This window comes from Ochotona princeps, chromosome 4 (genome assembly GCF_030435755.1).
Source record: "Ochotona princeps isolate mOchPri1 chromosome 4, mOchPri1.hap1, whole genome shotgun sequence".
Taxonomy (NCBI): Eukaryota; Metazoa; Chordata; class Mammalia; order Lagomorpha; family Ochotonidae; genus Ochotona; species Ochotona princeps.
In genome coordinates, this window is record NC_080835.1 from 94456505 (window position 1) to 94482355 (window position 25851).

Genomic DNA, 25851 nt, shown 5'->3' on the forward strand with positions numbered 1-25851 from the left:
TCTGCACCTTACACTTGCGTGACAATCCCTGGCACATGGGCAATCTGTTCCTTCCACTTAGTTGCCTCATGGGCACCAGTTCTGACACCTAGAGTCACAGCAATTGGACCCACAGTTTGAGCTGTTCAGAAATAACTCTCCCAGCCTCCTCATGCTGTTTCGTCCAACTCCTCAGAGCCTTCTATTCATGTCTCTCTGAGGGCTCCTTAGGACAGGGAGTCCTCCATGACTCATTTCTGCAGCACTGTGGAGCCAGCCTGTTGCTGTTTGTATCACCAGGCGCTGTCTCAGGATCCATCTGAGTCATCAGGGTGCTACACATGTTAGGCAGCTGCCTTTGTATTGCCCCCCCAAATCATCCTTTCTTTAAAATAAATAGCCTGCCCCAGCTGTAGGCAACTGCCCAGGCCAGGTTGCATTGTACCTAGGCAAGTATTACAATGCTGGCAGAAAAGCAGCTAATAGGTGTTAGGAATTCTGGGTCTGGTTAATGCCAAATTTGTGCTAACCATACCAGTATGCCAGCATAGTTGCCTATTCTTTTTTTTTTTTTTTAATATATGTGGGAAACAGATGCTCACGCCCTGGCAGATGAAGTCTCTGGAACCATGCCCAAGCCTGCATGGGCCTCAGGCAGGCAGGAAGGGTCCCAGGGCAGCCTGGGCTTATGGATCTGCACCCTTGTTGGAACTGGGTGTGGGGGAGCTGTGAATTGCCCAGGGAAGGAGGTCTGAGGTGTGTGGGAGGGAGGACTGCAGAGGGGGGATGTGACAGGTGAATGACTTCTGGTGGGACGTCCACCAACTGCATTATTGCACTTACAGCTAAATGAGGGGGCTAAGACTAGGTAGTCTAGAAGAGGGAACTCAGAGGACCTTTCAGGGCCAAACCAATACATCCACCCATGTGGCAGATCTGAACTGGGCTTGTTGGTATCTCAACTACCTTCTACCAGCACACACAAAAGCCATGACTAGGAGGGCCTGCATGGCAGGCTCAACCCCAGTACCCATCAGTAACTGTCAGGGCAAGGCAGTGGACCACAACAGGCTGAGCCATGACACTAACCAGCATGAGAGCTGGCTCTGGAAGCAGATTCTGTGGGGGGATTTGTGGGCTCCTGCCTGTGGGACTGCCATACCAGCTGGTTTGCCTTGAGGGCTGGAGGGGTACTGATGGGCTGAGCTAGGCATGACTATGAAACTCACCAACACTAATGGGTGCTGGGGTAGGGAACAACCAGGTTGATCCAGGCTGTAACACCCACAAGGCTATTCTGTAATAATTCTGTAACCAAGAATTAGGTGTGGAGGAGCCCCGGGCTGCAACACCCCACCAGCACACCAAGGCCGACCCTGGAACCTAGTCCACATGAGATCTGGACCTGAGAGTGGACCTGGTGGGGGAACTTGGACAACTCCTCCGGTGGACTGTAGCTCCTGCACGTAAGTCAGGGCTGGGTGTCAGTCAATTTAGGCAGGACTGCTTCACTTGGCAGCTGTATGGGATGGCACTGGAAGACCCACTGTGTGTGTGGGGGGCGGGGTGTGAACCAGCAAGGCTAGGTCAAACCGTAGCACACTGGTATGTGTATGAGCTAGAATGAGGTACAGACCATGTCGGGATAGGCTAGGCTAGGCTGACACACCTGCCAGCTTGCATGAAAGCCAGGGATAGGGACATGGGACTGGGCAGGGCTAGACTGTAATGCTCACCAGTGAAAGTTAGGATGGAGGGGGGTGGGCCAGGCTGGGTCAGGCCAGGCTGCAGAACCACTTGGAAAATGTAAGATCAGGGGTTGAGAGTGAGCCTAATAGAGAAATTTTAGGCATCCCACTGATGGGTTGAAGCTCCCACCAGTGAGCATGGGAACCAGGACTGGGGGTGGACTTGGCTGGTAGCAGATGAGGCTGGACAGACAGTGGCACCTGCCAACATGAATATAGGCTGGATAGAGAGGCTGATCTGGCTGAGCTAGGCTCCAACACCCATTGATGTGCATGAAAACTGAATGGGATGCAGGGTGGACTGGATCAGTCTGTTACACACACTGGTTTGCATAGGAACCGGGAATGGGAGTGGCCTGGTGAGGGGTGACTGGGAGTCACTCCAACTGGGGCTGCCGTTCCTGCTGGTGTGAATGAGGGCCGAGTGTGTGGCGGACAGGGCTGGGCTGAACTGCAGCATCCATTGGTTTGCGTATGAGAGGGGGCTGGGGATAGGACTGATCGAGAAACTACAATCAATGTGTGTGTAGGTTCATGTGGGGGATGGACTGAGCTGGAAGAGTCAGGTCTGGGGTCACCTCTGGTGAGAGTTCTTTGGGAACGCTCCCAACTGGACCATGGAGAGAATCATAGGATCTGACCGTGGAATGCATATGCCAGAACTGGCTGGGTCTCCATGCTTGAAGCCTGTGCAGCAGACACAGAGTGAATCAGCAGATGGAAGGTCTTCCCCTCTGCCTTTCCTTCTCTCCATATATCTGACTTTCCAATAAAAAATACACAAAGCTTTAAAACAAACAAACAAAGCAGCCTCAGATTGGTAAGTGACCATGTTAATATGGCTGAACTCGAAAGGCCAGTTGATCTGAAGATCTGTTTATTTTTACTGGGGAGGCAGACTTACAGAGAGAGACTGAAACAAAGATCTTCCGTCCACTGGTTCACGCCCCCAAGTGACCGCCACGGCTGGAGTTGAGCTGGTCAGAGCTGACCTGATTTGAAGCTAAGAATCAAGAACCTCTTCTGGGTCTCCCACGCGGGTGCAGGGTCCCAAGGCTTTGGACCATCCTTGACTGCTTTCCCAGACCACAAGCAGGGAGCTGGATGGGAAACAGGGCCACTGGGATTAGAAGCGGTGTCCATATAAGATCCATATGGGATTCACGTAAGGCGAGGATTTTAACCGCTAGGCTACCGTGCTGGGCCCTAAAGCTGGATTTTCTCTCGTACGATAGCCGTTCAGGTTGATTGAGAACTCTCAGTCACACTCGAGTAAGTGGCAAGGGGAGAGTAAAAGGGTGTGGTGAGGCGCCCCTGTGTCCCTTTGCTGTGCTTGCCTTTTCCCCTGGATCTCATCACATTGTGGAGAGCTGGCCAAGGAGACCCTCTGGAACGGCAGTGAGATCTCGGGACCGGAGCCGACCTGGAACAACACCAACAGGCCCTTGCCTGGGAGTCTTCCCTGGTGGAGTCACTATGGTGTGAAGATCAACCAGATGGACCTTGGAGTCAGATTGCGTGTATCCAAAATCCCAATCAAAGTTCACATCATACTTAATGGTGATGTGCTAAGGGGTAGGTTGGAAACAAAGCAACTGTGACTTTTGAAGGATTTATTTATTTATTTATATTGGAAAAGCAGAGTTACGCAGAGAAGAAGAGACAGAAAGATCTTCCATCTGGGACCTAGTGCAGTAGCTTAGTGGCTAGAGTCCTTGCTATGCATGCACCGGGATCCCATATGGGCACCGTTTTGTGTCCTGGCTGTTCCGCTTCCCATCCAGCTCCCTGCTTGTGGCCTAGGAAAGTAGTCAAGGATGGCCCAAAGCCTTGGGACCCTGCACCCGCGTGGGAGACATGGCGGAGGCTCCAGGATTTGTATCAGCTCAGCTCCAGCTGTTGCGGCCGCTTAGGGAGTGAAATCAGTAGACAGAAGATCTTCCTCTCTGTCTCCTTCTCTCTGTAAATCCAGCTTTCCAATTTAAAAAAATTCTTTAAAAAGAAAACAAATATCTTCCATTCAAGCCAGGAGTCAGGAGCCTCTTCTAGGTTTCCCACGAGGGTTCAAGTGCCCAAGGCTTTTGGTCCTCCCCCATTGGTTTCCCAGGCCATAAGCCTGAAGCTGGATGGCAAACACAGTAGCTGGAGCATGAACTGGTGTCCATGCGGGATGCTGGCACTTGCTTTGGGAGGATTAGCCAGTTGAGCTATCGTGCCAGGCTCATACTTAATCAGGACATATTACACTGTAGGTTGAAAGCAGATCAACTGTCTTGTCACCGTGGTCACCATTTTACTGAAGTGTTAGATAACACATTAAGAAAAGGAAGTAGAAGGCCTTTCGCACTGACAGTCTAGAAGGAATGAGAAAGAGCATATTTACTTAAGAATTACATTAGTGCTCACAGAAAAAAAAATCTTAAGAAACCCCAGCAAGCAACAATTAGGATTAATAAGTGAATTTCGCATGATCAAACATTTGGTAAATATATAAGTGCAATTATATACCTACATAGTAGAAGTTGCTGTAGTATGAAATGTAAAGACAAGCCCCTTTACTATAGCATAAAACCAATATAAACAGGAACAAAGTTAAGAAGTTTCTTTGGGCCCAGTGTGATAGCTTAGCAACGAAAGTCCTTGCCTTGCATGCACCGGGATCCCATATGGGTGCCGGTTCTAGATCCAGGAACCTCGCTTCCCATCCAGCTCCCTGCTTGTGGCCTAGAAAAGCAGTTGAGTTGGGCCCGGTGGTGCTGTGGCCTAGCAGCTAAAGTCCTCACCTTGAACGTGCCGGGATCCCATATGGGCACCGGTTCTAATCCTGGCGGCCCCGCTTCCCATCCAGCTCCCTGCTTGTGGCCTGGGAAAGCAGTCGAGGACGGTCCAAGGCCTTGGGACCCTGCACCCATTGCAGCTCACTTGGGGAGTGAGCCATTGAACGGATCTTCCTCTCTGTCTCTCCTCCTCTCTGTATATCTGACTTTCCAACAAAAATACATAAATCTTAAAAATCTTAAAAAAAGTTTCTTCATTTTGGGCTATAAAACATTGTTGACAAAAATCAAAGAAGGCAGGTGGAGAGCTACACTATATTTGGGGACGGGGATGCAATGTTGTTAAGGTGTCAATTCTTCCCAATTTGGTGGCATGCTCTGTATGCAAAAGTCAAAGATCTAGAAGAACCAAAACATTCTAGAAGGAGAATATCATTAGGGGACTCATTCTGCTGGGTGTGAAGACTTCCTGTAAGGCCTAGGAATCACACTTAATTAAAGTCTAGTCAACTCTCACTGTGCAACAAACTACCCCAAAACAATCACTTCAAGCCAATGTGCATTTTTCCTGTGAAGCTGAGAGCTAACTGGGCTTAGCTGAACGGCGCTCTTGGAGTGTGTGCTGAAGGAGCACTCCGCGGTGCCTGGGCAGGGGCCATCTCCAAGGCTTCTGCACTCCTGTCTGGTGCCTGTGCTAGGATCTGCTCGGAGGAGGGAAGGGAGCCAAACCTCCTAAGGCATGTCTCCGTGCAGATATTCCCGATCGGCACATGTGCCTAAGGGAGCAGGCGGGAGAGAGAATGACAGCGGCTACAGGACAGCTGCAGAGTGCTACAGCGCACAGCCAGGGAGAGGTGCCAGCAGCCTGGTGGCAATCACCTGGACGGGGGAGCCACCTTTCCCCACAGCTCCTGAGGCCAGCCCACATTCAAAGAGAAACTGAGTGCACTTGGACCAGAGACATGTCAAAAACAGTGTAAATGTGTCAAAGCCAGCTCATGAACTAAAGGAAAGGACCTGAAATAGAAATCACTCTTGGCCTTAAAAAAGGATGGGACAAGCAAGAAAGCTTCTGGTCGAATGACGCAGAGTGACACTCGGGACTGGAGGTTTTCACAAGGCTCTCGCTTTGTTAGAATGAGAGCTGGGGAGGCACCTTTCCCACCCATCTACCAAGGGTGAGCCCTACTCAACTCCAGGAGGTCCCAAAATCTCATGTGTTCTCTCCACTGTTAGGTCTTTGGAAAACGCTGTTCTTGAAGACTTATTGTTATTGGGGCCTGGCGCGGTGGCTAAAGTCCTTGCCTTGAATGCGCCGGGATCCCATGTGGGTGCTGGTTCTAATCCTGGCAGCCCCGCTTCCCATCCAGCTCCCTGCTTGTGGCCTGGGAAAGCAGTCAAGGATGATCCAAAGCCTTGGGACCCTGCACCTGCATGGGAGACCTGGAGGAGGCTCCCGGCTCCTGGGCTTCAGATGAGCGCAGCACCGGCCCTTGCAGTCACTTGGGGAGTGAATTATCAGATGGAAGATCTTCCTGTCTTTCCTTCTTATGGCATATCTAACTTTAAAATAAAAAAAAAAATCTTAAAAAAAAGTTATTATTAGGCCTGGAGCTGTGGCCTAGTGAGTAAAGCCACCATCTGCAGTACCAGTATCTCATATGGGAACCAGTTTAAACACCATTTCCAATCCAGTTACTTGCTCATGCACTTTGGAAAGCAGTGGAGGACGGTCCAAGCACTTGAGCCCCACAACCACGTGGGAGACCTGGAAGAAGCTCCTGGCTCCTGGCTTCATCCTGGCCGGAGATCTCCCTTTTTCATTCTGCCTGTCAAACAAATGATACATTTTTTCTTCTTTGAAAGGCAGAGTTGCAGAGAGGGAGGGAGCAGGTGAATGAGGGAAGAGCAGAGAGGGAGACCTTCCATCTGCTGGTTCACTCCCCAAATGGCTGCAATGGTTGGAAACAGACCAGGCCAAAGCCAGGAATCCAGCAATCCCAGAGCCCCCTCTGGTTTCCTGTTTGGGCGGCAGGGCCCCAAGCACTCCAGGCTGCTGTCCTGCTTTTCCAGGAGCACCAGCCGGGAGCTGGACAGGGAGCAGAATTCTGTGATGTCAGCAACAGATAAGGCAGCTTACCCGACTCTCACACAGTGCCAGTCCCTGTCTCGTGGCCATCTCCTCCTCCTCCTTCAGGCTCAGCTTAGGCACTTCTTTGTTCTTCCGGAAACCCTCCTTGAGCTGTAAGGCTGGATCGAGGAGTACTCCCCACGAAGTGTCTTAACACCCTGTACTTTGCTCTTTCCCAGTGTACCAAGTATAGCTTCCTTGAGGGAACAAGGCAGTGCGGCACACCCCTTATTTAATCCACTGCACCCTAGCAAGAACGACGAAATGTCTTGAGGAAGTAGTTTCCAGAGCTCAGGGAACTCGCAGCCACACAGCGGCAAGGGCCCTCACCCTGCTACCGGATCTGCCCGAGCGCCTCCCCACACAGACCTGCTGGAGTGGGCAAAGAAGATCTGACTGGGTGATCATCTAGTCCCTAGTGTGAACAGCCAGCATTGCTATCTGCTCAACCGTGCCCTCCCCTCCAGTCTCCCCAAATCAGCCAACTCCTCTTCCCAGTTCCTCTCTAGGGGTAGATCGACCTGCTTCCCACTAAAACCTTAGACGGGATAATAGGAGAGAAAAATATAAAGGGCTAGAGCAGGACAATTGGTGGCAATGAGATGAACAGAGATTAGTGCTGTAGACCTCGCCCTGGCCTCCCCGGCCTGGCCTGGGGAAGGTTCATAGTTGATACCCATTAAGGGGCTTAATGAAATAATTATAATTCACACCCCAGAGCATCAAAGAATCAATGCTGGGGAACTACGAGCCACTCTGGGGGTGGCCTCCCACTGCTTTCACAGTCAGGGCAGCGGGCAGAGCTGGCAAAGTAAATGCAGTTGACCTGGATGTTGCATTAAGAGGGCTGTAAGAGATTAAAAGCTGCCGGGATCCTGGCGAGTGGCTGTCGATATCCTTTCTTCCCTACTTCGCCCCAACCCTGTCCCTTCCACGCACTGTTAGTCCCAATCGATGGGCTGTCAATTGCCATCACCAGCTTCAGCTTTACTGCCAGCTCACAAAAGCAGAACAGCCCTTGTACCGTCACTCTTCTTGCTACCAAATCACCATGTAACGCAGAACTTGGCAGATTGTGACATATGTGATTGGACTTAACATTTCACAGCCAAAAGTCTCATCACAAACTTGATGACAAACTGCTCCCCGAGGAGTTACCACTGGAAATTGAGTTCGGCATGGTTTGGAAAGTTGGGGGAGAACATGACAGAGGAACTTGACCTTCGGCTGGAGGCCTGCTGCAGTAGCAGCTTCAGATAGATTGCAATTACAAGGTCCTCTTTGCAGAGCAGTATTCCATGTTTCCCAACACTTAAATTTGACTACAAGGAGCATTACTTTATATCTTCTCACCAATAACCCCAGAACACTGGAATCAAGCAACACTACAATCCTAACCCCTAAAACCTCACAAACTTATTTTCAAGGCCCCAGCAAACGAGAAAATGGTGGACTGCAAGAATCTGGGGCCTCCCTACACGGGGTGTTCCTGAGTTCCACAATTCTCATTTTAGTCTTAGAAACATTGCTAATCCCAATTTAGCAAGTGCTTCACTTGCAACTGTGGGAGAATAGCTCACTTGTGGAGTTTTGAAATCGGTGCAACATAGTTTGTTGGCACCTTGCCCCCTCAAAAAAAATGCAACATTTCATGTCTTCCACCAACTTCCCAAAGGTCCAGTGACTTCTGCTGCACAGCTCTGCAGTTTCACTTACATGCCCCAATTGTTTAACCCACAGTGCCACCCCTACTAGCCACTTACAAGTGGCTTAGATTTTTGCACGAGTTACTGTGGGTGCTAGGTCCTGTCGTTTTGCTACTGCCACCTAGTGGCCAAATACTAGACCATCACAGCATTAACAGGCAATTTTTTGTATTGAGATCTATAAACTTGGAAAATCTGCACCCAGCAGCTACTTGCCTGTGATTAAAACACCCAAATGCTGAGACATGGTTCCTTTTCATTAACTGCACTTTTTATTAATGTGCTGCTACTCTACAGAACTGTCTCCTACCACCACCCACAGCTAGTCATACTACCCCATCCCAGACTCCAGGACTGCCTATGCACTTGTGAAGCATCTGCATACTGGTCATGACAATCCCAAGGCCCTTTTAAGTTAGGGTCACCTGACTGGAGCAGTGCTGCCAGAAACCTCCTACCTAGATAATAGGAGCTAGGATACTCAAGACAGGGTCACCTTATGTGTTTTACACTTATCCCAAGTATCAGCTGTATCCACCAGGTGGCAGATTAACACAAGCATTAAACCACCTGAAGTCCTTACATTACCCATCGGAGCCATCTAACCCCTTATTCTAGAATCTGTCTCCAAACCCAAAGCCTGTCAAGACAAATCTTAAAAATCCCCCTACAGTACTACAACTACTGTAGGACACTGTTCCCAGTACCATGCAGCACCTGGTTGCACCTACCCAGGTATTTTAGAAAGCCAGACAACCATTCAGTGCCAATTTTAAATAGTTTTATTTGACATTGCATTTTCCACTTAGATACAGTGCATATAAAGTGCAATGTTACTTCCTTTCCCTGTGTACATGTTCCATATTCAAGTATTGAGAATGCCCAGTAATTTACTATAGCAGCCGAACTTTAAAACGGCCAGAATTTGCTACAAATTTAGGTCCTTCCATCTTTTAGTGTGGAACAATGCTGCATCTACACCAGGGTTGGCTTAATCCACCTCCTCAATGGTGGGCCCTGAGGAAGCACCCCCAGAGGGAGGAGCTCCTCCACCAGGGAAGCCGCCTGGCATCCCTCCTGGCATGCCCCCTGCACTCTGATACAGCTTGGTGATGATGGGGTTGCAGACTTTCTCCAGCTCCTTCTGCTGATGTTCAAATTCCTCCTTTTCTGCAGTCTGAAAAACAAAAACGCCTTTTAGTGTCATCTAAAAGTGGGGAAGCCTAGTAACAAAACCCAAGTAAGCCTTTAGCTAGGACAGAGATCTTGGTCACTCAGACATCCAAGGAAGGTAATTGCCAACAGTGTTTAGTTCTGGTGGAAACCGCGAATGTTTGGACCATTCATCATTGTGACCCTATCTTTTCCTAAGCCCACCCCAGTCACCTCGTAAATGACAGACCTGATTCTTATCCAACCAATTGATGATCTCGTTGCACTTATCAAGAATCTTCTGTTTGTCCTCATCATTGATCTTGCCCTGAAGTTTTTCATCTTCAACGGTTGCTTTCATGTTGAATGCATAAGACTCAAGGGAATTCTTGGAAGACACCTTGTCTCTCTGCTTCTCATCTTCAGCTTTGTACTTCTCAGCTTCCTGCACCATCCGCTCAATATCTTCCTTGCTCAAACGGCCTGTAAATAAAGCAATGGTTTAAATACCGTACTTGTTTAAGACACAGCCCATAACCTGTCAAAGATGGCACTGAAGCCCAAGCCTTACCCTTGTCGTTGGTGATGGTGATCTTGTTCTCTTTGCCAGTGCTCTTGTCCACAGCAGAGACGTTAAGGATGCCGTTGGCATCAATATCGAAGGTGACTTCAATCTGAGGAACGCCACGGGGTGCAGGTGGTATGCCTGTGAGTTCAAACTTGCCAAGCAAATTGTTATCCTTGGTCATAGCACGTTCACCTTCATAAACCTTTAAAAGAACACACATACACAAAAATGAGGTTTTTGTCCTACTTCCAAGCATCTAAGCTCAACTGGGAAGACTGATCGCTCAGACATCCAAGGAAGGAACTTGCCAACAAGGATTATTCTGGTGGAAACTACGAATGGTTTTGGAGTCAATCATCACAGCGGACCTTCCCCCAACCTCCTGGAGAGTACACTGTGCCCCACACACCTGAATGAGCACACCAGGCTGGTTGTCTGAGTAGGTGGTGAAGGTCTGCGTCTGCTTGGTGGGAATGGTGGTGTTGCGTTTGATGAGCACAGTCATGACTCCACCAGCAGTCTCGATGCCCAGGGAGAGGGGAGTGACGTCCAACAGCAACAGATCCTGAACGTTCTCAGACTTGTCTCCAGACAGGATGGCTGCCTGCACAGCTGGTAAAACAGTCAAGGTTAAAATCTGGTGCAACACACACATGCATCCTCTTACAAACTGATCTGTCGCTCAGACATCCAAGGAAGTTAGGCCATCATCAGCCAAGGCTTTCGGTGGAAACTACGAATGTTTAGGAATCATTCATCATAGCGGCCAGCTTGGTGCCCCCCGCGCCCCCAGCTGGGGTAAAGGATTACCTGCACCATAGGCCACAGCCTCATCAGGCGGCCAGCTTGGTGCCCCCCGCGCCCCCAGCTGGGGTAAAGGATTACCTGCACCATAGGCCACAGCCTCATCAGGCGGCCAGCTTGGTGCCCCCCGCGCCCCCAGCTGGGGTAAAGGATTACCTGCCCCATAGGCCACAGCCTCATCAGGGTTGATGCTCTTGTTCAGCTCTTTCCCATTGAAGAAATCCTGGAGCAGTTTCTGGATCTTGGGAATTCTGGTGGAACCGCCCACCAGGACTATGTCATGGATCTGCGACTTGTCTAACTTGGCATCTCGAAGGGCCTTCTCAACAGGGTCCAGGGTGCCACGGAAAAGGTCCGCATTCAACTCTTCAAATCGAGCCCGGGTAATGGAGGTGTAGAAGTCGATTCCCTCATACAGAGAATCTATCTCAATGCTCGCCTGGGTGCTGGAAGACAGGGTGCGCTTAGCCCGCTCACAAGCAGTGCGCAGGCGCCTGACTGCTCTCTTGTTCTCACTGATGTCCTTCTTATGCTTGCGCTTGAACTCTGCGATGAAATGGTTGACCATGCGGTTGTCAAAGTCTTCTCCACCCAGATGGGTGTCTCCAGCTGTGGACTTGACCTCAAAGATTCCATCTTCAATTGTGAGGATAGACACATCGAAAGTGCCACCTCCCAGGTCAAAAATCAGCACATTCCTTTCAGCTCCAACCTACAATTTAAAGACAGTGAACTTAGTGTAACAGGCCTTGCTATTCCTCACCTGAACTTGTGATAAGTGTTACCTACCTTCTTGTCCAGGCCATAAGCAATAGCAGCAGCAGTTGGCTCGTTGATGATCCGAAGAACATTGAGACCGGCGATGGTTCCGGCGTCTTTGGTGGCCTGCCGCTGAGAGTCGTTGAAGTAGGCGGGCACTGTGACCACAGCGTTGGTAACAGTCTAGAAAGGAAAGCAACCAACTCCCAAGTTATTGCTCATGCCAGGAAATGTTAACTCAGTCCAAAACTCAGTTATTCTCCCCAGAATCACAAATCCAACCAGCTAAGCCCCCAATCAGTTTGGAATTCTCAAAAACATCATCAAGAAATACAAATTATTGCTAATGACTCACTCCCGCCTTAAGCTCACCTTGCCAAGGTAGGCTTCCGCAATCTCCTTCATTTTGGTCAGGACCATGGAGGACACCTCCTCTGGGTAGAAGCTCTTCGTCTCCCCCTTGTATTCCACCTGCACCTTGGGCCTGCCGGCATCATTCACCACCATGAAGGGCCAGTGCTTCATGTCAGACTGGACAACAGCATCATCGAATCTACGTCCAATCAGTCGTTTGGCATCTAGAAAAGCATTAAGCATGTCTTAACACTTTCCAAATCCGATAAAAACTAAGCCCTTAAGTGCAATCTCACAATATTCAAATGTATGTAGCAGACCAATTGCTTCCTGGAAACAGCCCCAAATATCCCCCCACATCTAGGGCCCTAAAGAAACTACTGAAAAAAAAAAATCAGCTCACCAAAAACCGTGTTGGTGGGGTTCATCGCCACCTGGTTTTTTGCAGCGTCACCGATGAGTCGCTCGGTGTCAGTGAAGGCGACATAGCTCGGGGTGGTGCGGTTGCCCTGATCGTTGGCGATGATCTCCACCTTGCCGTGCTGGAAGACGCCCACGCACGAGTAGGTGGTGCCCAGATCGATGCCGACAGCGGGTCCCTTAGACATGGTTGCTGTAAGACAAACGGGAGCGTGAGGCCGGCCGCTCGGCACGCAGCTCCTCGGGCCCGGCTGCGAAAGCGCCCGTCGCGGCTGCCCGGGTTGCCGTGCCAACGCAGCGGGGCGCGCCCGTCCGCCATGGCCCCGAGCACGTGGTGCGCCCCGCCGCCTGCAGGCCCCGCGTCCCCCGAGCCGCAGCCCGGGGCTGGGCGCCCGCCAAGGCCGGCGGCTCCGCGGAAGCCTCGGGGGGACCGCCTCCAGGAGCCAGGGCCGAGCGCCGACGCCACGGGCGCGCCCGAGGGCGGCGATGCCCCCTGACCCGCCAAGGCCGCCTCCCCCGCTGCGGCCGCAGCCCCGGCCATCCCGCCTCGGAGGACACCGCCTCGCCCGCCACCGCCCGCCCGGGAGCCTCCCCCGCCGCCCGGCGGCCGCGCCTTGCAACAGCCCCGCTCGGCTCGCGTCTCGTCCCCTCCCAGCAACCCCGACGCCTCGAAGGACAAAGGCCTTACCGTGCGCGTAGGCCCGGGTCCGCTCGGAAAAGCACAGCAAGCCCAGCAGCTGCGAGCGACCCCAACGAGACCGGTTTCCGCCCGCCACCCTCTCTCTTATACCCTGTCTCAGAACCTTCCAGAAGGGGCCCGCCCCTGCCGGCCGTCCATCATGGGGCCTCGACCAATAGCGTCCAAGACGAGCCGCGCGCTCCAATGGCGAGCCCGGCTCCACTCCCCGGGTCCCGCCCCGTCCCGCCCCGCGATGACGCACCACCGCGGCGTTCTGGAACTTTCAGGCTCGCCCCCGCTCTCCGAGCGGTCCCGGGGAAAGCGCGGGCGGGGCTGACGGACCCCGCGCGAGGGAGTCCTCAGTCACCCCGGGCGGGGGAGGGGCGCGGGCCGCTGCTGCGCACGCGCCTCAGGCCGGCGCGGGCGTGGGGGCCGGAAGGAGCGCGCGGGAGAAGGGCGGGCGCACTGGCAAGTGACCAATGAGAGCAGCGTGAGCCGGCCTCCTGGCGCTCTCGGAACCGGGAGAAAGGCAGGGCCCGAAGGGAGGAGAAGACGGAAGTGGAGCGAGGACAAAATGGCCGCGAAGGTTGTTGCTCCCCTCCCCCATCCAGGTTTTCCTTCATCCTCACCCAGCGAGTGCAATCTGTCCTCTAAACCCATTCCGTTCTCACGGAGGCTCGTTTCGCAGCAGCGTGTCTTAGGGCCTGGGCTGACCTCGAGGGGCTGCAGCCGACCATACGTTTTCGAGGAATAGGGGTTCTGCTGGAGTTAACGTGTTTGGGGGGCACCCCAGGTTGGCGTTGGAGGGAGCCGCCAGGCCGCTGCTCGGCGCAGAAGCAGAGCTGAGACCTCGGGATAGGGCGTAGGCAGGCAGCCCCAGCAGCGGAGGTTGGAGGGCCTCGACCTCTCAAAGACCCCCCCCAAAATGACCCTATGCCCGAGCAAATAGGTGGCCAACCCGTTTGAGTTTGGATCCTGGCGGTTTTCCCCTCCTTCTGTCGGGAACTCATTCACTTTTTGATCCATTGCCTCCCCCACGTGTCCTAGCCCAACAGCTCTGTTATTATGAAAGAAATACTGAAGATGTAATCGTCTCCCTCCCCCCCCCGCCCCTTGAAATCGGCAGACATTAGAAAAATCCTAGTTTCGGTAGCGACATAGATTGTTCTTTTTGTGCGTTTTTACTCTCCAGAAACGATTTCTTGCCTGCCTTTTATAAAAAATTAAGTGGCAGGCAAAGCCGAGACGCCTTTAGGAAAAAAGTAAACGTGACTAAGCCCAGTACGGGAAACAATGGTGCCTCGACCTGTTGGTGGTGCAGGGTGGCAGGCACTTGGGGCCGTGTTTTGAAGAGCCCGTCTTTTTCCTTGGGTGCTTGCCAGGTGACCTCTCTTACCGGTCAGGGCAGCTAGTATTCCTGTTTTGTAGATGCCTGTTTAGTAGGTGCGGGTGGGGGAGGCGGTCTTTTTAAGGCTACCCTAGTAGAATTTTCAGGAGGGCGAGAATTCCGTTTCCACACAGCGGGAATGAGGCAGGCAGAGGCGGTAAGGACACCTTGTCCTTGTCAGCGCCCAGTAGAGCCAGGACACGGCCGACTTGAGTGTGAAGGCTATTTTCTAATCTGCCTTTGGCGAGGAAGATGAGCTTGGGGTCTGGGAGAGAAAGATTCAGCTTCTCCCAACAAGTTAATTTTTCCTCCCCCGTGTGCATACTGCTCATTGGTTATGTCATCATTAAAACGGTTTTCGGAGGTGTATAATTCACCCCTATCAAAAAAATAAAGTTTGTACATGTTACTTTTGTGGAGATAAACAGCTGGCTGAGCTGGAGAAAAACCTAGCACTTTTTGTGTCCCAAATCTTCAGTCTTTTTTTATTAGTTGCACTGCAGTGTAATTCAGGGAACACTCCAGAAGGAGGAAGATGTGTGCTGTGGGCCACTCCTTTCAGTTTCCTTTGGTGTGTGTGGTCTTTCTTTGTACACCACAAGTGCGAATCTGAGGAAGTCATTTCTGAACAATAGTCTGCATTTTGCATTTTTTCAGTTAGCCTTTGAAAAGCATACAGCATCTTAGTTTCAAGAGATTTTCTGTCACTGACTTTGAAATAAGCATGGTTCAATCCCCAGACGGCGGCAGTGCCTGGGAGCCAAGAGCTTCTTGCAGGTTTCCCATTAAGGTAGCAGAGACCCAAGCACTTGGGCTGCCTTCTGCTTTTCCCAGCTGTTTGCCTTATCTGAAGTGGGGCAGACGGACAGGAACAGGCGCACATAGGGACCGCCAGCTCACAGGTGGCTGCCTGCTTTACCTGCTGCGCCATATCACTGGCCTGCTTTTTAGTTACTGAATCATGGGGTAATAGACCTGGGGTTAGCATCCACTGGTTTTGCAGCATTCCACCCAATAGCAGTGATTAAGGCAGAACAAATAACCTGTTTCTAATCACTCCCAAAATAGGTACTAAGATCTGGACTTTGTTCTTTATGAATGGAATGATTCAAAGTTTATGCATTTAAAGCTCAAGATAAGAGGTCTGTCTGCATCTCTTGCAGCACATTCATTCACGATCTACAGTTGAACTTTGGGTACAGGAGACCGCAGCGGAGTGTGCTGCCTAGTGCTTTGGACGGAGAGTAGGGTATTGACTAATATTTTTGTGTGCTTGTCACATGCCAAGCCGTGGTTTTAAGCTCGGCATGTATTTCATTCTCACTGCAAACCTGAGGGGCAGCAGCTGGTGGGGTCCTCATTTTGTAGATGAGGAAGTGTAATGTGCTGACCCAACATGGGATTGTGCAACCTGGAATTCACACCCAGTTTGGCTATGGTGTCTTCAGAAAACATCTGCTTCCTGCTGTGTGAAACACCATGACAACATGTTGAAGTCATTAAAATGAAGAGTGCGTATTCTAGTTGGAGGGAGTGAACTGACACTCCCTTTCTCTTGCACTCAACTAAATAAAAAATACAAATCAAAGAGGGCCCAGTGCAGTAGCTCAGCAGCTAAAGTCCTTGCCTTGTATGCGCTGGGATCCCATATAGGTGCCAGTTCTAATCCCAGTGGTCCTGCTTCCCATCCAGCTCCCTGCTTGTGGCCTAGGAAAACAGTTGAGGACAGCATAGTGAGATGGACCGTGCACCCACATGGGAGACCTGGAAGAGGCTCCAGGCTCCTGGCTGTGGATCAGCTCAACTCTGACTGTTGCAGTCACTTGGGGAGTGAATCATCGGATGGAAGATCTTCCTCGCTGCCTCTCCTCCTTTCTGTATATCTGACTTTCCAATAAAAATAAATCTTTAAAAAAATATAAATCAAGTGCTTAGAGTCTTGTCCTGTGCATAAAACAGCAGTGACAAGGATTCCACTGTCAGTTACTACTCCAGGCACGGGAGTTCTAACAATGTGGTTAGAGAGACAAGACAACAGGGAAAAGATATTGTAACGATTTGTGCTTGGCTGGATTATCCTTAGTCCTCAATTGTGTCCAGCTGGAATTTGCCTTTACAGTTGTTTTCTCAGTATCAAGGATCTGTCTTTGTTTCAAGATTTATTTATTTTTATTGAAAACTCAGATTTACAGAGAGAAGGAGAGACAGAGAAAGGTCTTCTGTCCACTGATTGATTCCCCACGTGGCCACAGCAGCCAGAGTTGAGCTGATCCGAACCAAAACTAGGGAGTCTGGAGCTTCTTCCAGGTCTCCCACGCGGGTGCAGGGTCCCGAGGCTTTGGGCCGTCCTTACTGCTTTCCCAGGCCACAGGCAGGGAGCTGGGTGGGAAGTGGAGCTGCCAGGATTAGAACCAGCGCCCATATGGGATCCCGGTGCTTTCAAGGTGAGGACTTTAGCCGCTAGGCTCCGAACCCAAGGATTCTTAAAGGTATTGTCAGGATCCAGCGTCTCTCATGTTCTCAGGCATCCAAGAGCCAGGAAGTTAGGAGCTTTATTTGATCTCGTTCAAAGCTATTGTGCCAAGGGAGATATGACTAGGGGACATGGAGTGGGTGCTCGGTTTGCACTGTAGATGGGAAGGCCCGTAAAATATGAATTCAAAGTAAGTCCTTTCTGGTATAGCTGTTGGGTCAGCAACTTGAAGTGTTCTGGAAGAACGGGAAGCTGACCTTAAAATGGACAGGCCAGAGCAAGAAAGGACAAACAGGGTTATTTTTGTGTCGTTACTGGTTATTAAGGTAATTGTTAGAGTACTGTTGATTGAATGAACTTCTAAATCAAATTTTTTCATGTAATTTTTGTTTTTAATGTTTACATAGTTGAGAGAGATGCATGCCCATTTGGACCTCTGATTAGGGTGGGGAGGATCAAGGTATGGAGAAAGGTGGTGGAAACAAATATTTCAGGTTTTTTGTTTTCCTTTTATTCTCAGGGAATGGGGAAGTGGATGGGGCTGTGCTTGGCTGGATGGGCTAAGGTCATTTGCTAACATTCCAGAGACCTCTGTGTGGGGAAGAACCTGCCGAGGGTGTCATTTGAGTGGTTTTGATTGTTCTGAGATCGTTGGCTTCATTGCCAACCAGGGTTGAAAAAGTCTTTCCAAGGTCTGTTGGCTGAACAGGTCCACCCAGCCCAGCCCAGCACTGGCCCAGTCCTCCTGTACACCAGTGGGTGCCACAGCCTAGTCAGGGCAACCCCCTAATAACCCCCGTCCCCAGCCTCGCTCCCTGGTTTTTGCCCGTGCTGGCATGTTCCACAGCCTAGCCTGGCCCATCCAACATCCCGTCGAACTCATGCATACCCTGGATCTTGTGGCTCAGCTCAGCTTGCCCACCTCCAGCCCTGGCTTATGGGCACTGCAGCCCAGTACAGCCTGCCCACCTCCAGCCCTTGTCCTTCTGCTAAGCAGCAGGAGATATAGCCTAGCAGGGTAGTACTAAATAAATGATTGAAATTACCATAAATTCAGGTCCAGCACGATATGTAGTGGTTAATGTCCTTGCCTTGAACGTGCCAGGATCCCATATGGTCACCAGTTCTAATCCTGGCAGCCCTACTTCCCATCCAGCTCCCTGCTTGTGGCCTGGGAAAGCAGTCAAGGACAGCCCAAAACCTTGGGGCCCGGCGTCTGCATAGAAGACCTGGAGGAAAGTTCCTGGCTTCAGATCGCACAGCACTGGCCGTTTCAGCCACTTGGGGAATGAATCGACTGATGGAAGATCTTCCTCTCTGTCTCTCCTCCTCTCTGTATATCTGACTTTGCAATAAAAAAAAGAATAAATAAATAAACAAATCTTAAAAAAAAAACCTCAGATGTTAAAAACAGCCTTTGTTGAACCCAATGACATGATTAAAAGATGCAGTTTATGTGCTGACTGTCCCAAGACTTTATTGATTGCACTTCCTCAGAGAAATTTGAAACCAGAAGAATGTCTCAAGCTGTTCTGAATACTTTGGCTTTCCAAATGCCACTTAACAAATTATTGCTGCTGGAGAACAGCATCCAAGGAACCCCAGCGTCCTCCCCACCGTGTCCTACCTGTCTAACCAGATCATGCTTGAGAACACACGGAAGCCCAGTGAGTGGACTGTAACTGATAATGAAGTTCTCGCTGTGTTTGTTTTATTATTCAGGACAACGTGCTAAAAGGTTCTGTTCTCTGTTTAGCTGACAGGGAGAGAAAGGGAGACGTCAACACTGGTTCACTCCCCAAATGTCTACAAGGGAGCAGGGCAGAGCTCAGAGCTGGGATCCGAGGACCTAAGCCACAACTCTTGTGCCTTGAGCTTTTAAAATATCTTGTTGTGCCACAGCAATCTGAGAAGATGTGCTGTATAAGCTTGACTCTTTATTATTGTATGTATATATTGGTGATGCTTTCAAGTAGCAAACTGATTGAATTTCTTTTTTTTTTTTCTTCTAACATTTGTCCATTTGGAAGGCTGCTAAATGCAGGACATAAAAACTACATGAGGGGTCCAGCGCATTTGCCTATTGGCTGAAGTCCTTGCCTTGAATGCGCTGGGATCCCATATGGGTTCCGGTTCGTGTCCTGGGCAGCTCCACTTCCCATCCAGCCCCCTGCTTGTGGCCTGGGAAAGCAGTTGAGGAAGGCCCAAAGCCTTGGGACCCTGCACCTGCATTTGAGACCTAGAAGAAGCTCCTGGCTTCTGATTAACCCTGTCAACCATTGCAGACACTTGGGGAGTGGATCAGCAGAGAGATCTTCCTCTTTGTCTCTACTCTTCTCCGTATATCTGATTTTCCAATAAATAGATACGAAAAAAATCTTAAAAAAAAACTACATGAGGGCCCAGTGTGGTAGCCTAGTGGCTAGATCACGATGCATGTGCCACGATCCCATGTGGCGCCGGTTCATGTCTCGGCTGCTCCACTTCCCTTCCAACTCCCTGCTTGTGGCCTGGGAAAGCAGTAGAAGATGGCCCAAAGCCTTGGGACCATGCGTTCACGTGGGAGACCTGGAGGAGGCTCCTGGCTCCTTGGCTTTGGATAGGCCTAGCTGTGATTTTACTCATTTGGGTAGTGAACTAGCAGATGAAAGTCTTTCTTCCTCTGTAAATTTGACTTTCCAATACAAATAAGTAAATCTTAAAAAAAAAAAAAAAAGCTACAGGGAGAACAAAGTCCTAAGTGTGGAATGCATGAGGTTTTTTATGTCTGTATTTATTTATTTAAAGATTCATCTACTTTTTGAAAAGGCACATTTACGTAGAGTGGGAGAGACAAAGATCTTCCATCCACCTATTTACTCCCCGTATGGCTGCAGCGACTGGAGCTGCGCTGATCCAAAACCAGGAACTAGGAGCTCCGCTAGGTCTCTCCAGCAGATGCAGGATCCCAAGGTCCCAGGGTCCCAAGCCACTGGCAGCGAGCTGGTTGGGAAGCAGGGCATCCGGGATTAGAACCGGCGACCATATGGGATCCTGGCATTTCACAAGTGGTGGATTTGTCAGTTAAGCCATTATGCCGGAACTAGTGTTTAGTCTTTTAAAACATTTTTACTAAATTTATTTCCTTTTAGAATCTTTGGAGAATCAACTGTGTGTATTTGCAATTTCTTTTTTGTTTTTTTAATATTCACATATTTTTATTGGGAAAGCATAGTTATGTAAGAGGTTTTAACCACTAGTTCACTCCCCAAATGGTCATCACAGCCAACGCTGTGCAATTCCAAAGACAGGATATGTGAGCTTCTGGGTCTCCTGTGTGTTTACAGGGGCCATGGCCTCGGACCGCCCCCGGCGCTTTCCCAGGCCATAAGCAGGGAGCTGGATGGGAAGTGGAGCAGCGGTGTTGCAGCTGACACCCCTGTGGGATGCCAGGGTCCCAGTGGAGGATTATTAGCCTGCTACCCCTCTGCACCAGCCACTGCTCGGGAATTTTCAGCGTGGTTGATGTGCTCACCACACTCCGGTTAACATTCAGCGAAAATTGTATGAGTCATTATAATCTAAGCCCAACATTATAACTTTACCATATGAAAAGTCATAGCTAGGACCTGGCCTGGCACGATGGCTCAGTGGGTAAATCCTTTCCTTGTATCCACCAGGATCCCATATGTGGCTGGATCATGCTCCAGCTGCTCTGCTTCCCATCCAGCTCCCTGCTTGCCTGGGAAAGCAGTAGAGGACAGTTAAAATCCTGGGATCTCACACTAATGTGGGAGACCTGGAGGAAACTCCTGGCTCCTGGCTTTGGATTGACTCATCTGGCTGTTGCCGCCACTTGGGGAGCAAACCAGAAGATGGAAGATCTTTGTCTCTTTTTCTCTGTTAATCTGACTTTCCAATTAAACACACACACACACACACACACACTATAGGGATAGGGCCAGCATGATGGCTCAATTGGCTAATCCTCTACCTACAAGTGCAAGTATCCCTTATGAGCACCAATTTGTGTACTGGCTGCTCCACTTTTACCTGTTCAATAAAAATAAATAAAAATATTTTAGGAAATATTTTTATTTATTTTTATTGCAAAGTCAGATATACAGAGAGGAGGAGAGACAGAGAGGAAGATCTTCCGTCTGTTGATTCGCTCCCCAAGTGTCCACAACGGCGAGCCGATCCAAAGCCAGGAGCCTGGAGCTCTTCTGGGTCTGCTACGTGGGTGCAGGGTCCCAAGTGTTTGGGCTGTCCTCGTCTGTTTTCCCAGGCTAAAAGCAGGGAGCTGGATGGGAAGCGGGGCCGCCAGGATTAGAACCGGCACCCATATGGTATCTCGGCATGTTCAAGGCAAGAGGCAAGGACTTCAGCCGCTAGGCCACTGTGCCAGGCCCAAAAATAAATAAATCTTTAAAAAAAAAAGTCACAGACAGTTGTTGGAAATTTAATACTAATGTGCAAGCCAAAGGCAGCCTATAACAATTTGGGTTCACTGTATACGTGAAAAGCTTTAAGGCAAGGGAGAAAGCAGGAAGAGAAAAGCCAGAGTTTGGGGTAAAGGTTTGAGGATAACAGGAATGAAAGTGGTGACTAGTCAGAACCTGGCAGTTCTGGTGGAACATGCTGCATAGAAGCTGGGTTACATCCTGGTTGTGCTACTGACTTAACCACTGTGAGACTTGGTTTTCTCCAATCCCTCCCTGTGGGGTTAGAATGAGTTAGACATTGAGACGAACTATTACTGTGCTTAGAGTGTCTGGCACCAGACGATGGCTCAGTGAGTGATGACTGCTGTCACTACTGCTCTTCTGTTCTCATGAACTTCCACGGTGTTTCTCAGTTCTATCTGAGTCTCTCAGTGTGGACTTCCCTTTCCAGCGTATTTGAATCCCTTTACGGTGTGCGTCTCTGTTGGCACTTTATCACACACACAACACACACACACAAATGCTTGCTCAATCAGTTTTACCTTCCTCCACATTTCTTAGCATTTTACCTTCTGAGAGAAAAGTACTTTGTATGTTTGGAATGAAATCAACAAATAGTTGATCATATTCAGTCTCCTTGTTGGAACAAGCTGATAAACAAATTTCCAGAGTTAGTTATATGAGTTTCAGCCTCTCCTACAGTATCACCTTCTTTATTCTTTCTTAAATTGCTGATACAGATGCATCTATAATCAATAGTTGGGTTTTGTGATGCTTAAACACAGTCCCAATTACAAGGCAACTTAAAAGTTGAAATATAAACAGCTTAACATCAGAAAGGAAGCAAAATTGCATATGTCTTTTTGGAACAGTTTTGACATTTTTATGCAGCATAACAACAAAGTCTTTAACCTCTTTATTTTACAAATTTAAGATTGATGCAAGTATTTGACTGAAATGGTTATTTTCTAAACATCTACATCATACCATCTACTTTTTCTGTTTTGTTTGTTTCATATAAAAGAATTGGATTTCTTTGACTTGGCAGAATTGATGGAATATGATTTGGAGCCAGTATGGTTCTCTACGTTTATTGTAAGGCCCAGAGCCTGTATTATCTAAAACCCAGATATCTGACGTGAGAAGTACAGTATCATTGCTGAGACTGAAGGGTCTTATATCTCACAATCTTCAGTTCTGCAGAATTTCCGGGGCTTTTAGTGTAATCTGTTTTGGTTTTTTGTTGTTGTTGTCGTTGTAGATGTTCACTGTCAGGATAGTTAGAAAATAATTTCTATATTTAACTGGTGCTTTAGTCTTTTGATAACTAACATGTTCAGCCTAAACGTTCCTTTCATGCACAAGCAATTCCTGCTTTCAAAGACCTAGGCAGGCAACCTCAGGCTGAAAAGTACTAAACAGTAAGAACAGATTACTAGTGACAATACAGTTGCGGTTTCCACAGCATACTTGCTTGCTCCAGTACTCTAGGAATGAAAATTCTGAGCTACATACCAGGAGAGATATGTTGCCTGGATATCACACTGCCAGAGAATAAAAATGTAGTTAGATCAAGGGGTTTTATCTCTTACAATGAGGCAGTGTAGAAAGCATTCCAAATATGTGAGTAGTCTTAAGCTGGTAGCAGGCACTCTGTTTCTTCCTCAGGACTCCTTTCTTACCCTTCTTAGAGGATAAAACATTCTCCCAAAGATAAATTCCTAGGGACTTTGAGAGGCTCTATGGTGAGCATTAAACTTTATAGGAAGGGATGCCGGAAAAATGGGGCAGAATCTCAGAACAGCCTTACTCTGCTTTACCTTTCAGAAATAATACTTTGATCACCATGTTCAGCATTACTAGTTCTTTCCTCTAGCCTTTCTAAATAAGAAGAAATACTCTGCTCCACCAAGGGTGACCAGTTGATACTTGTGCCAGTTCCTTGATGGGCGATTTTGCAGTCCTACTGTAGTGTCTTAGTCAAAACTTAAAACGGCAAGAGACTGTACTGAAACCTTTTACTTTCTTTTTACTTCTCAGATACCTTTCTTCTGTGCATCAACTTTGCATCTAGCTGTCCTGGTGAATCTTTTCCGTCAAATCTAGATTTCATATTTTTAAAGATTGATTTTTTTTTATTTGAAAGGCAGATTTGTACAGAGGAGAGAGAGAGAGAGAGAGAGCTTCTGTTCAGAGAGAGAGAGAGAGAGAGAGAGAGAGAGAGAGTGCTTCTGTTCGCTGGTTCGCTCCTCAGATGGCCACAGTGGTTGGAGTTGAGCTGATCTGAAGCTAGGAACCAGGAGCTTCCTCTAGGTCTCCATGTGGGTGCAGGGGCCCAAGGACCTGAGCCATCCTTTTACTGCTTTCCCAGATTGTAAGCAAGGAGCTGGATTGGAAGTGGAACTGCTGGTGCCACAGGCAGAGGATTAGCCTGTGATGCTCCTGTACCAGCCCCTAGACTTCATTTTTTTAAAAAAAATGTTTAATTTATGTATTTGAAAGGAAGAGAGAAAGAGAAGAAACAGGTCTTTGATCTGTTTGTTCCTTCCCCAAATGGTCACAATGGTGGAGCAGAGCCAGGCTGAAACCAGGAGTCCAGAACGTTGGCCGGGTCTGCTATGGGGTAGCAAGCGCCCGAGTACTTGAGCTGTCTTATGCTGCTTCCTCAGACATGCTGGTTGGAATGAGTTGGAAACGCAGCAGTGGGGGCTCATGTAGTTGCTCATGGGGGATGTCCACTGTTGCTAATACACTCTTCTTTTGCCTATTTGCTTGATACTGAGTACCAAAATATCAGTAGGTATTTGCTCGCCTTCTCCTGTGACTCACAAGTTACTTTCATCATGGCTCATCCGTCTCCTAATTGTTAATTCCCTTTCTTTGCAGTGCCAAGCTAGATTTCCTTAGCCTCCCAAGAGGAAATGATTTTAGCATATACTTGCAATGCCTTTAGGAAATGTTAGCAACTTCTGATCTTTCTGATGTTTTAAGACCTAGGATTATTAAAAGTCTTCATTTCATATCCTTCTAAAATGAAAGAAATGGAGAAATCTGCATGTGTGGTGCAATGCTAAACTTCCTTATTATCAGCCTTACCATATTCAAAGAAAATGGATCAAATCTTTTGCACTCTACGGAACTGTACAAAATTCAAAATTCAGGAAAAAAAAAGAAAGGTACAGAAAAGAAGATAATTAAAGCAAAAAAAATGTTCTGCAGTATACTCATTCTTCAAATTCTGGTTTCACATGTTCTTAGAAGGAAGAGATTATAGTAGTATATCAGTTAATTTCCCAGCCTTCCCAGTTCTCTCTTTATCTAGATTTCCTTCTTGGGACATGGTTTAAATGGCATGTAACGAATATTTTCTTTCTCTTAAGCAGAAAAAGCCCTCGAGGGGCATCTAATTTGAGAGAAAATTCCCCAGTTTCTCCAGTATATATTTCTGGTGTTGGCCAGCAATCGCGAAGACATCATTAGGATGGAAAGCTTTTCAATGTCCCTTGTCGCATTCTAGACTCACTTCTTAGTGTACTTTAGGCTTTAGTTAACTAGGAAGATCAGCAATAGATAGAGTGGGAGAAAATCTTCATCGTCTTCCACTGTTTAAATCCCTGGAAACCTAGGACAAATGCAGTCAAGTCAAAATAGAAGAGATGTGTTTTGTTTTTTTGGAGTTTCTTACGGGTGGTTATATGGTGAAGATGGGTGTGATAGAATAAGGCTGTGGGTTCTGCTTCAGTATCTGTATAATTACAGTAATCCAGTAGATTTCAGAAATGCATAGAAAATTTACAAACAATACCCCTCATCTTCTTGACAATGGTGCGTACAACATCCAGGTAAGAAGTTTTGGTGTATTTACCTCATATTTACCCAACATTTTCATCATAGTTCCTGGTCAAATAGATCTGAACACCTGCTTTCCCCCCACTAATCTAAAGGCATAGTGGCATGCCTTTGTGGAGATAATCAGCTTGCATCCCTTTGCTTATCTGGTGTCACGCAAGGAAAGCATTCGTCAGTCTATTCCACACAATGCTCACTGCAACTTAAATGACACCTTATCTGATCTGAAGGGGGGTGTGGCTGGTGGCTGAGCTCCAATGGCTAGTAGAGTCCTAAGACCTGATTCTAGGCAAGCATGGGAGTCAAGTTCACGTTAATTCACACAGTTTGGAAGGCTCTGCTCTGGCTGGGGGTCATGCTGGATGCGGTTTCTGCTTTGGTCAGAGTAGCGTGCTGGACTTTCTTTGGTTCGGAAGCTTTTGCTTCTGGCCTCATTAGGCCGTACGCCCGGGTGGCCAGCCCTGGCTGGGGTGCTGCATCAGTCGACAGTGTCCGTTGGCTGTGTGAGGTACTGTTTGCTGTGGAATGAGTAGAGGAAGAGCCAGAGCGTGAGCTCTGAGAGCCTGAGGATGAGGAGCTGGGTTTCACAAGGCGGGCTTTCGGGGCTTCAGCATCTTCTCTGAAGAGAAAATACAACAAAG

The 25851-nt window shown here is 48.7% G+C and overlaps 2 protein-coding genes and 1 non-coding gene across 5 annotated transcripts in view; all 3 read right to left on the reverse strand.

Annotated features, from left to right (window-relative positions):
* Positions 1-9105: 9105 nt before the first annotated feature.
* On the reverse strand, positions 9106-13357 carry HSPA8 (heat shock protein family A (Hsp70) member 8). 3 transcript variants are annotated; one of them, XM_058664020.1, is made up of 9 exons: positions 13340-13357; positions 12382-12591; positions 11997-12202; positions 11655-11807; positions 11022-11577; positions 10471-10673; positions 10065-10263; positions 9744-9976; positions 9106-9518 (listed from the first exon to the last, which is right to left on the reverse strand). In XM_058664020.1, the coding sequence occupies exons 2-9, from the start codon at positions 12584-12586 to the stop codon at positions 9333-9335; spliced, it is 1941 nt and encodes a 646-aa protein (XP_058520003.1). In that variant the 5' UTR covers positions 12587-12591; positions 13340-13357; the 3' UTR covers positions 9106-9332. The 3 variants fall into 3 exon arrangements, with proteins under 3 accessions (XP_058520003.1, XP_058520004.1, XP_004585034.1); XM_058664021.1 differs by lacking the exon at positions 13340-13357 and adding an exon at positions 13202-13219; XM_004584977.3 differs by lacking the exon at positions 13340-13357 and adding an exon at positions 13087-13108.
* Positions 10740-10827, reverse strand: LOC131480252 (small nucleolar RNA SNORD14). Its single transcript, XR_009245372.1, has one exon. It is a non-coding gene; the product is annotated as a small nucleolar RNA SNORD14 (small nucleolar RNA).
* An 11939-nt stretch (positions 13358-25296) lies between the features above and the next one.
* Positions 25297-25851, reverse strand: part of CLMP (CXADR like membrane protein) — a 104750-nt gene continuing 104195 nt past the window's right edge. The window contains exon 7 of the mRNA XM_058664022.1: positions 25297-25829. Coding sequence (XP_058520005.1) covers positions 25529-25829 — 301 coding nt within the window. The 3' untranslated portion in view covers positions 25297-25528. The remainder of the gene's footprint in view (positions 25830-25851) is intronic.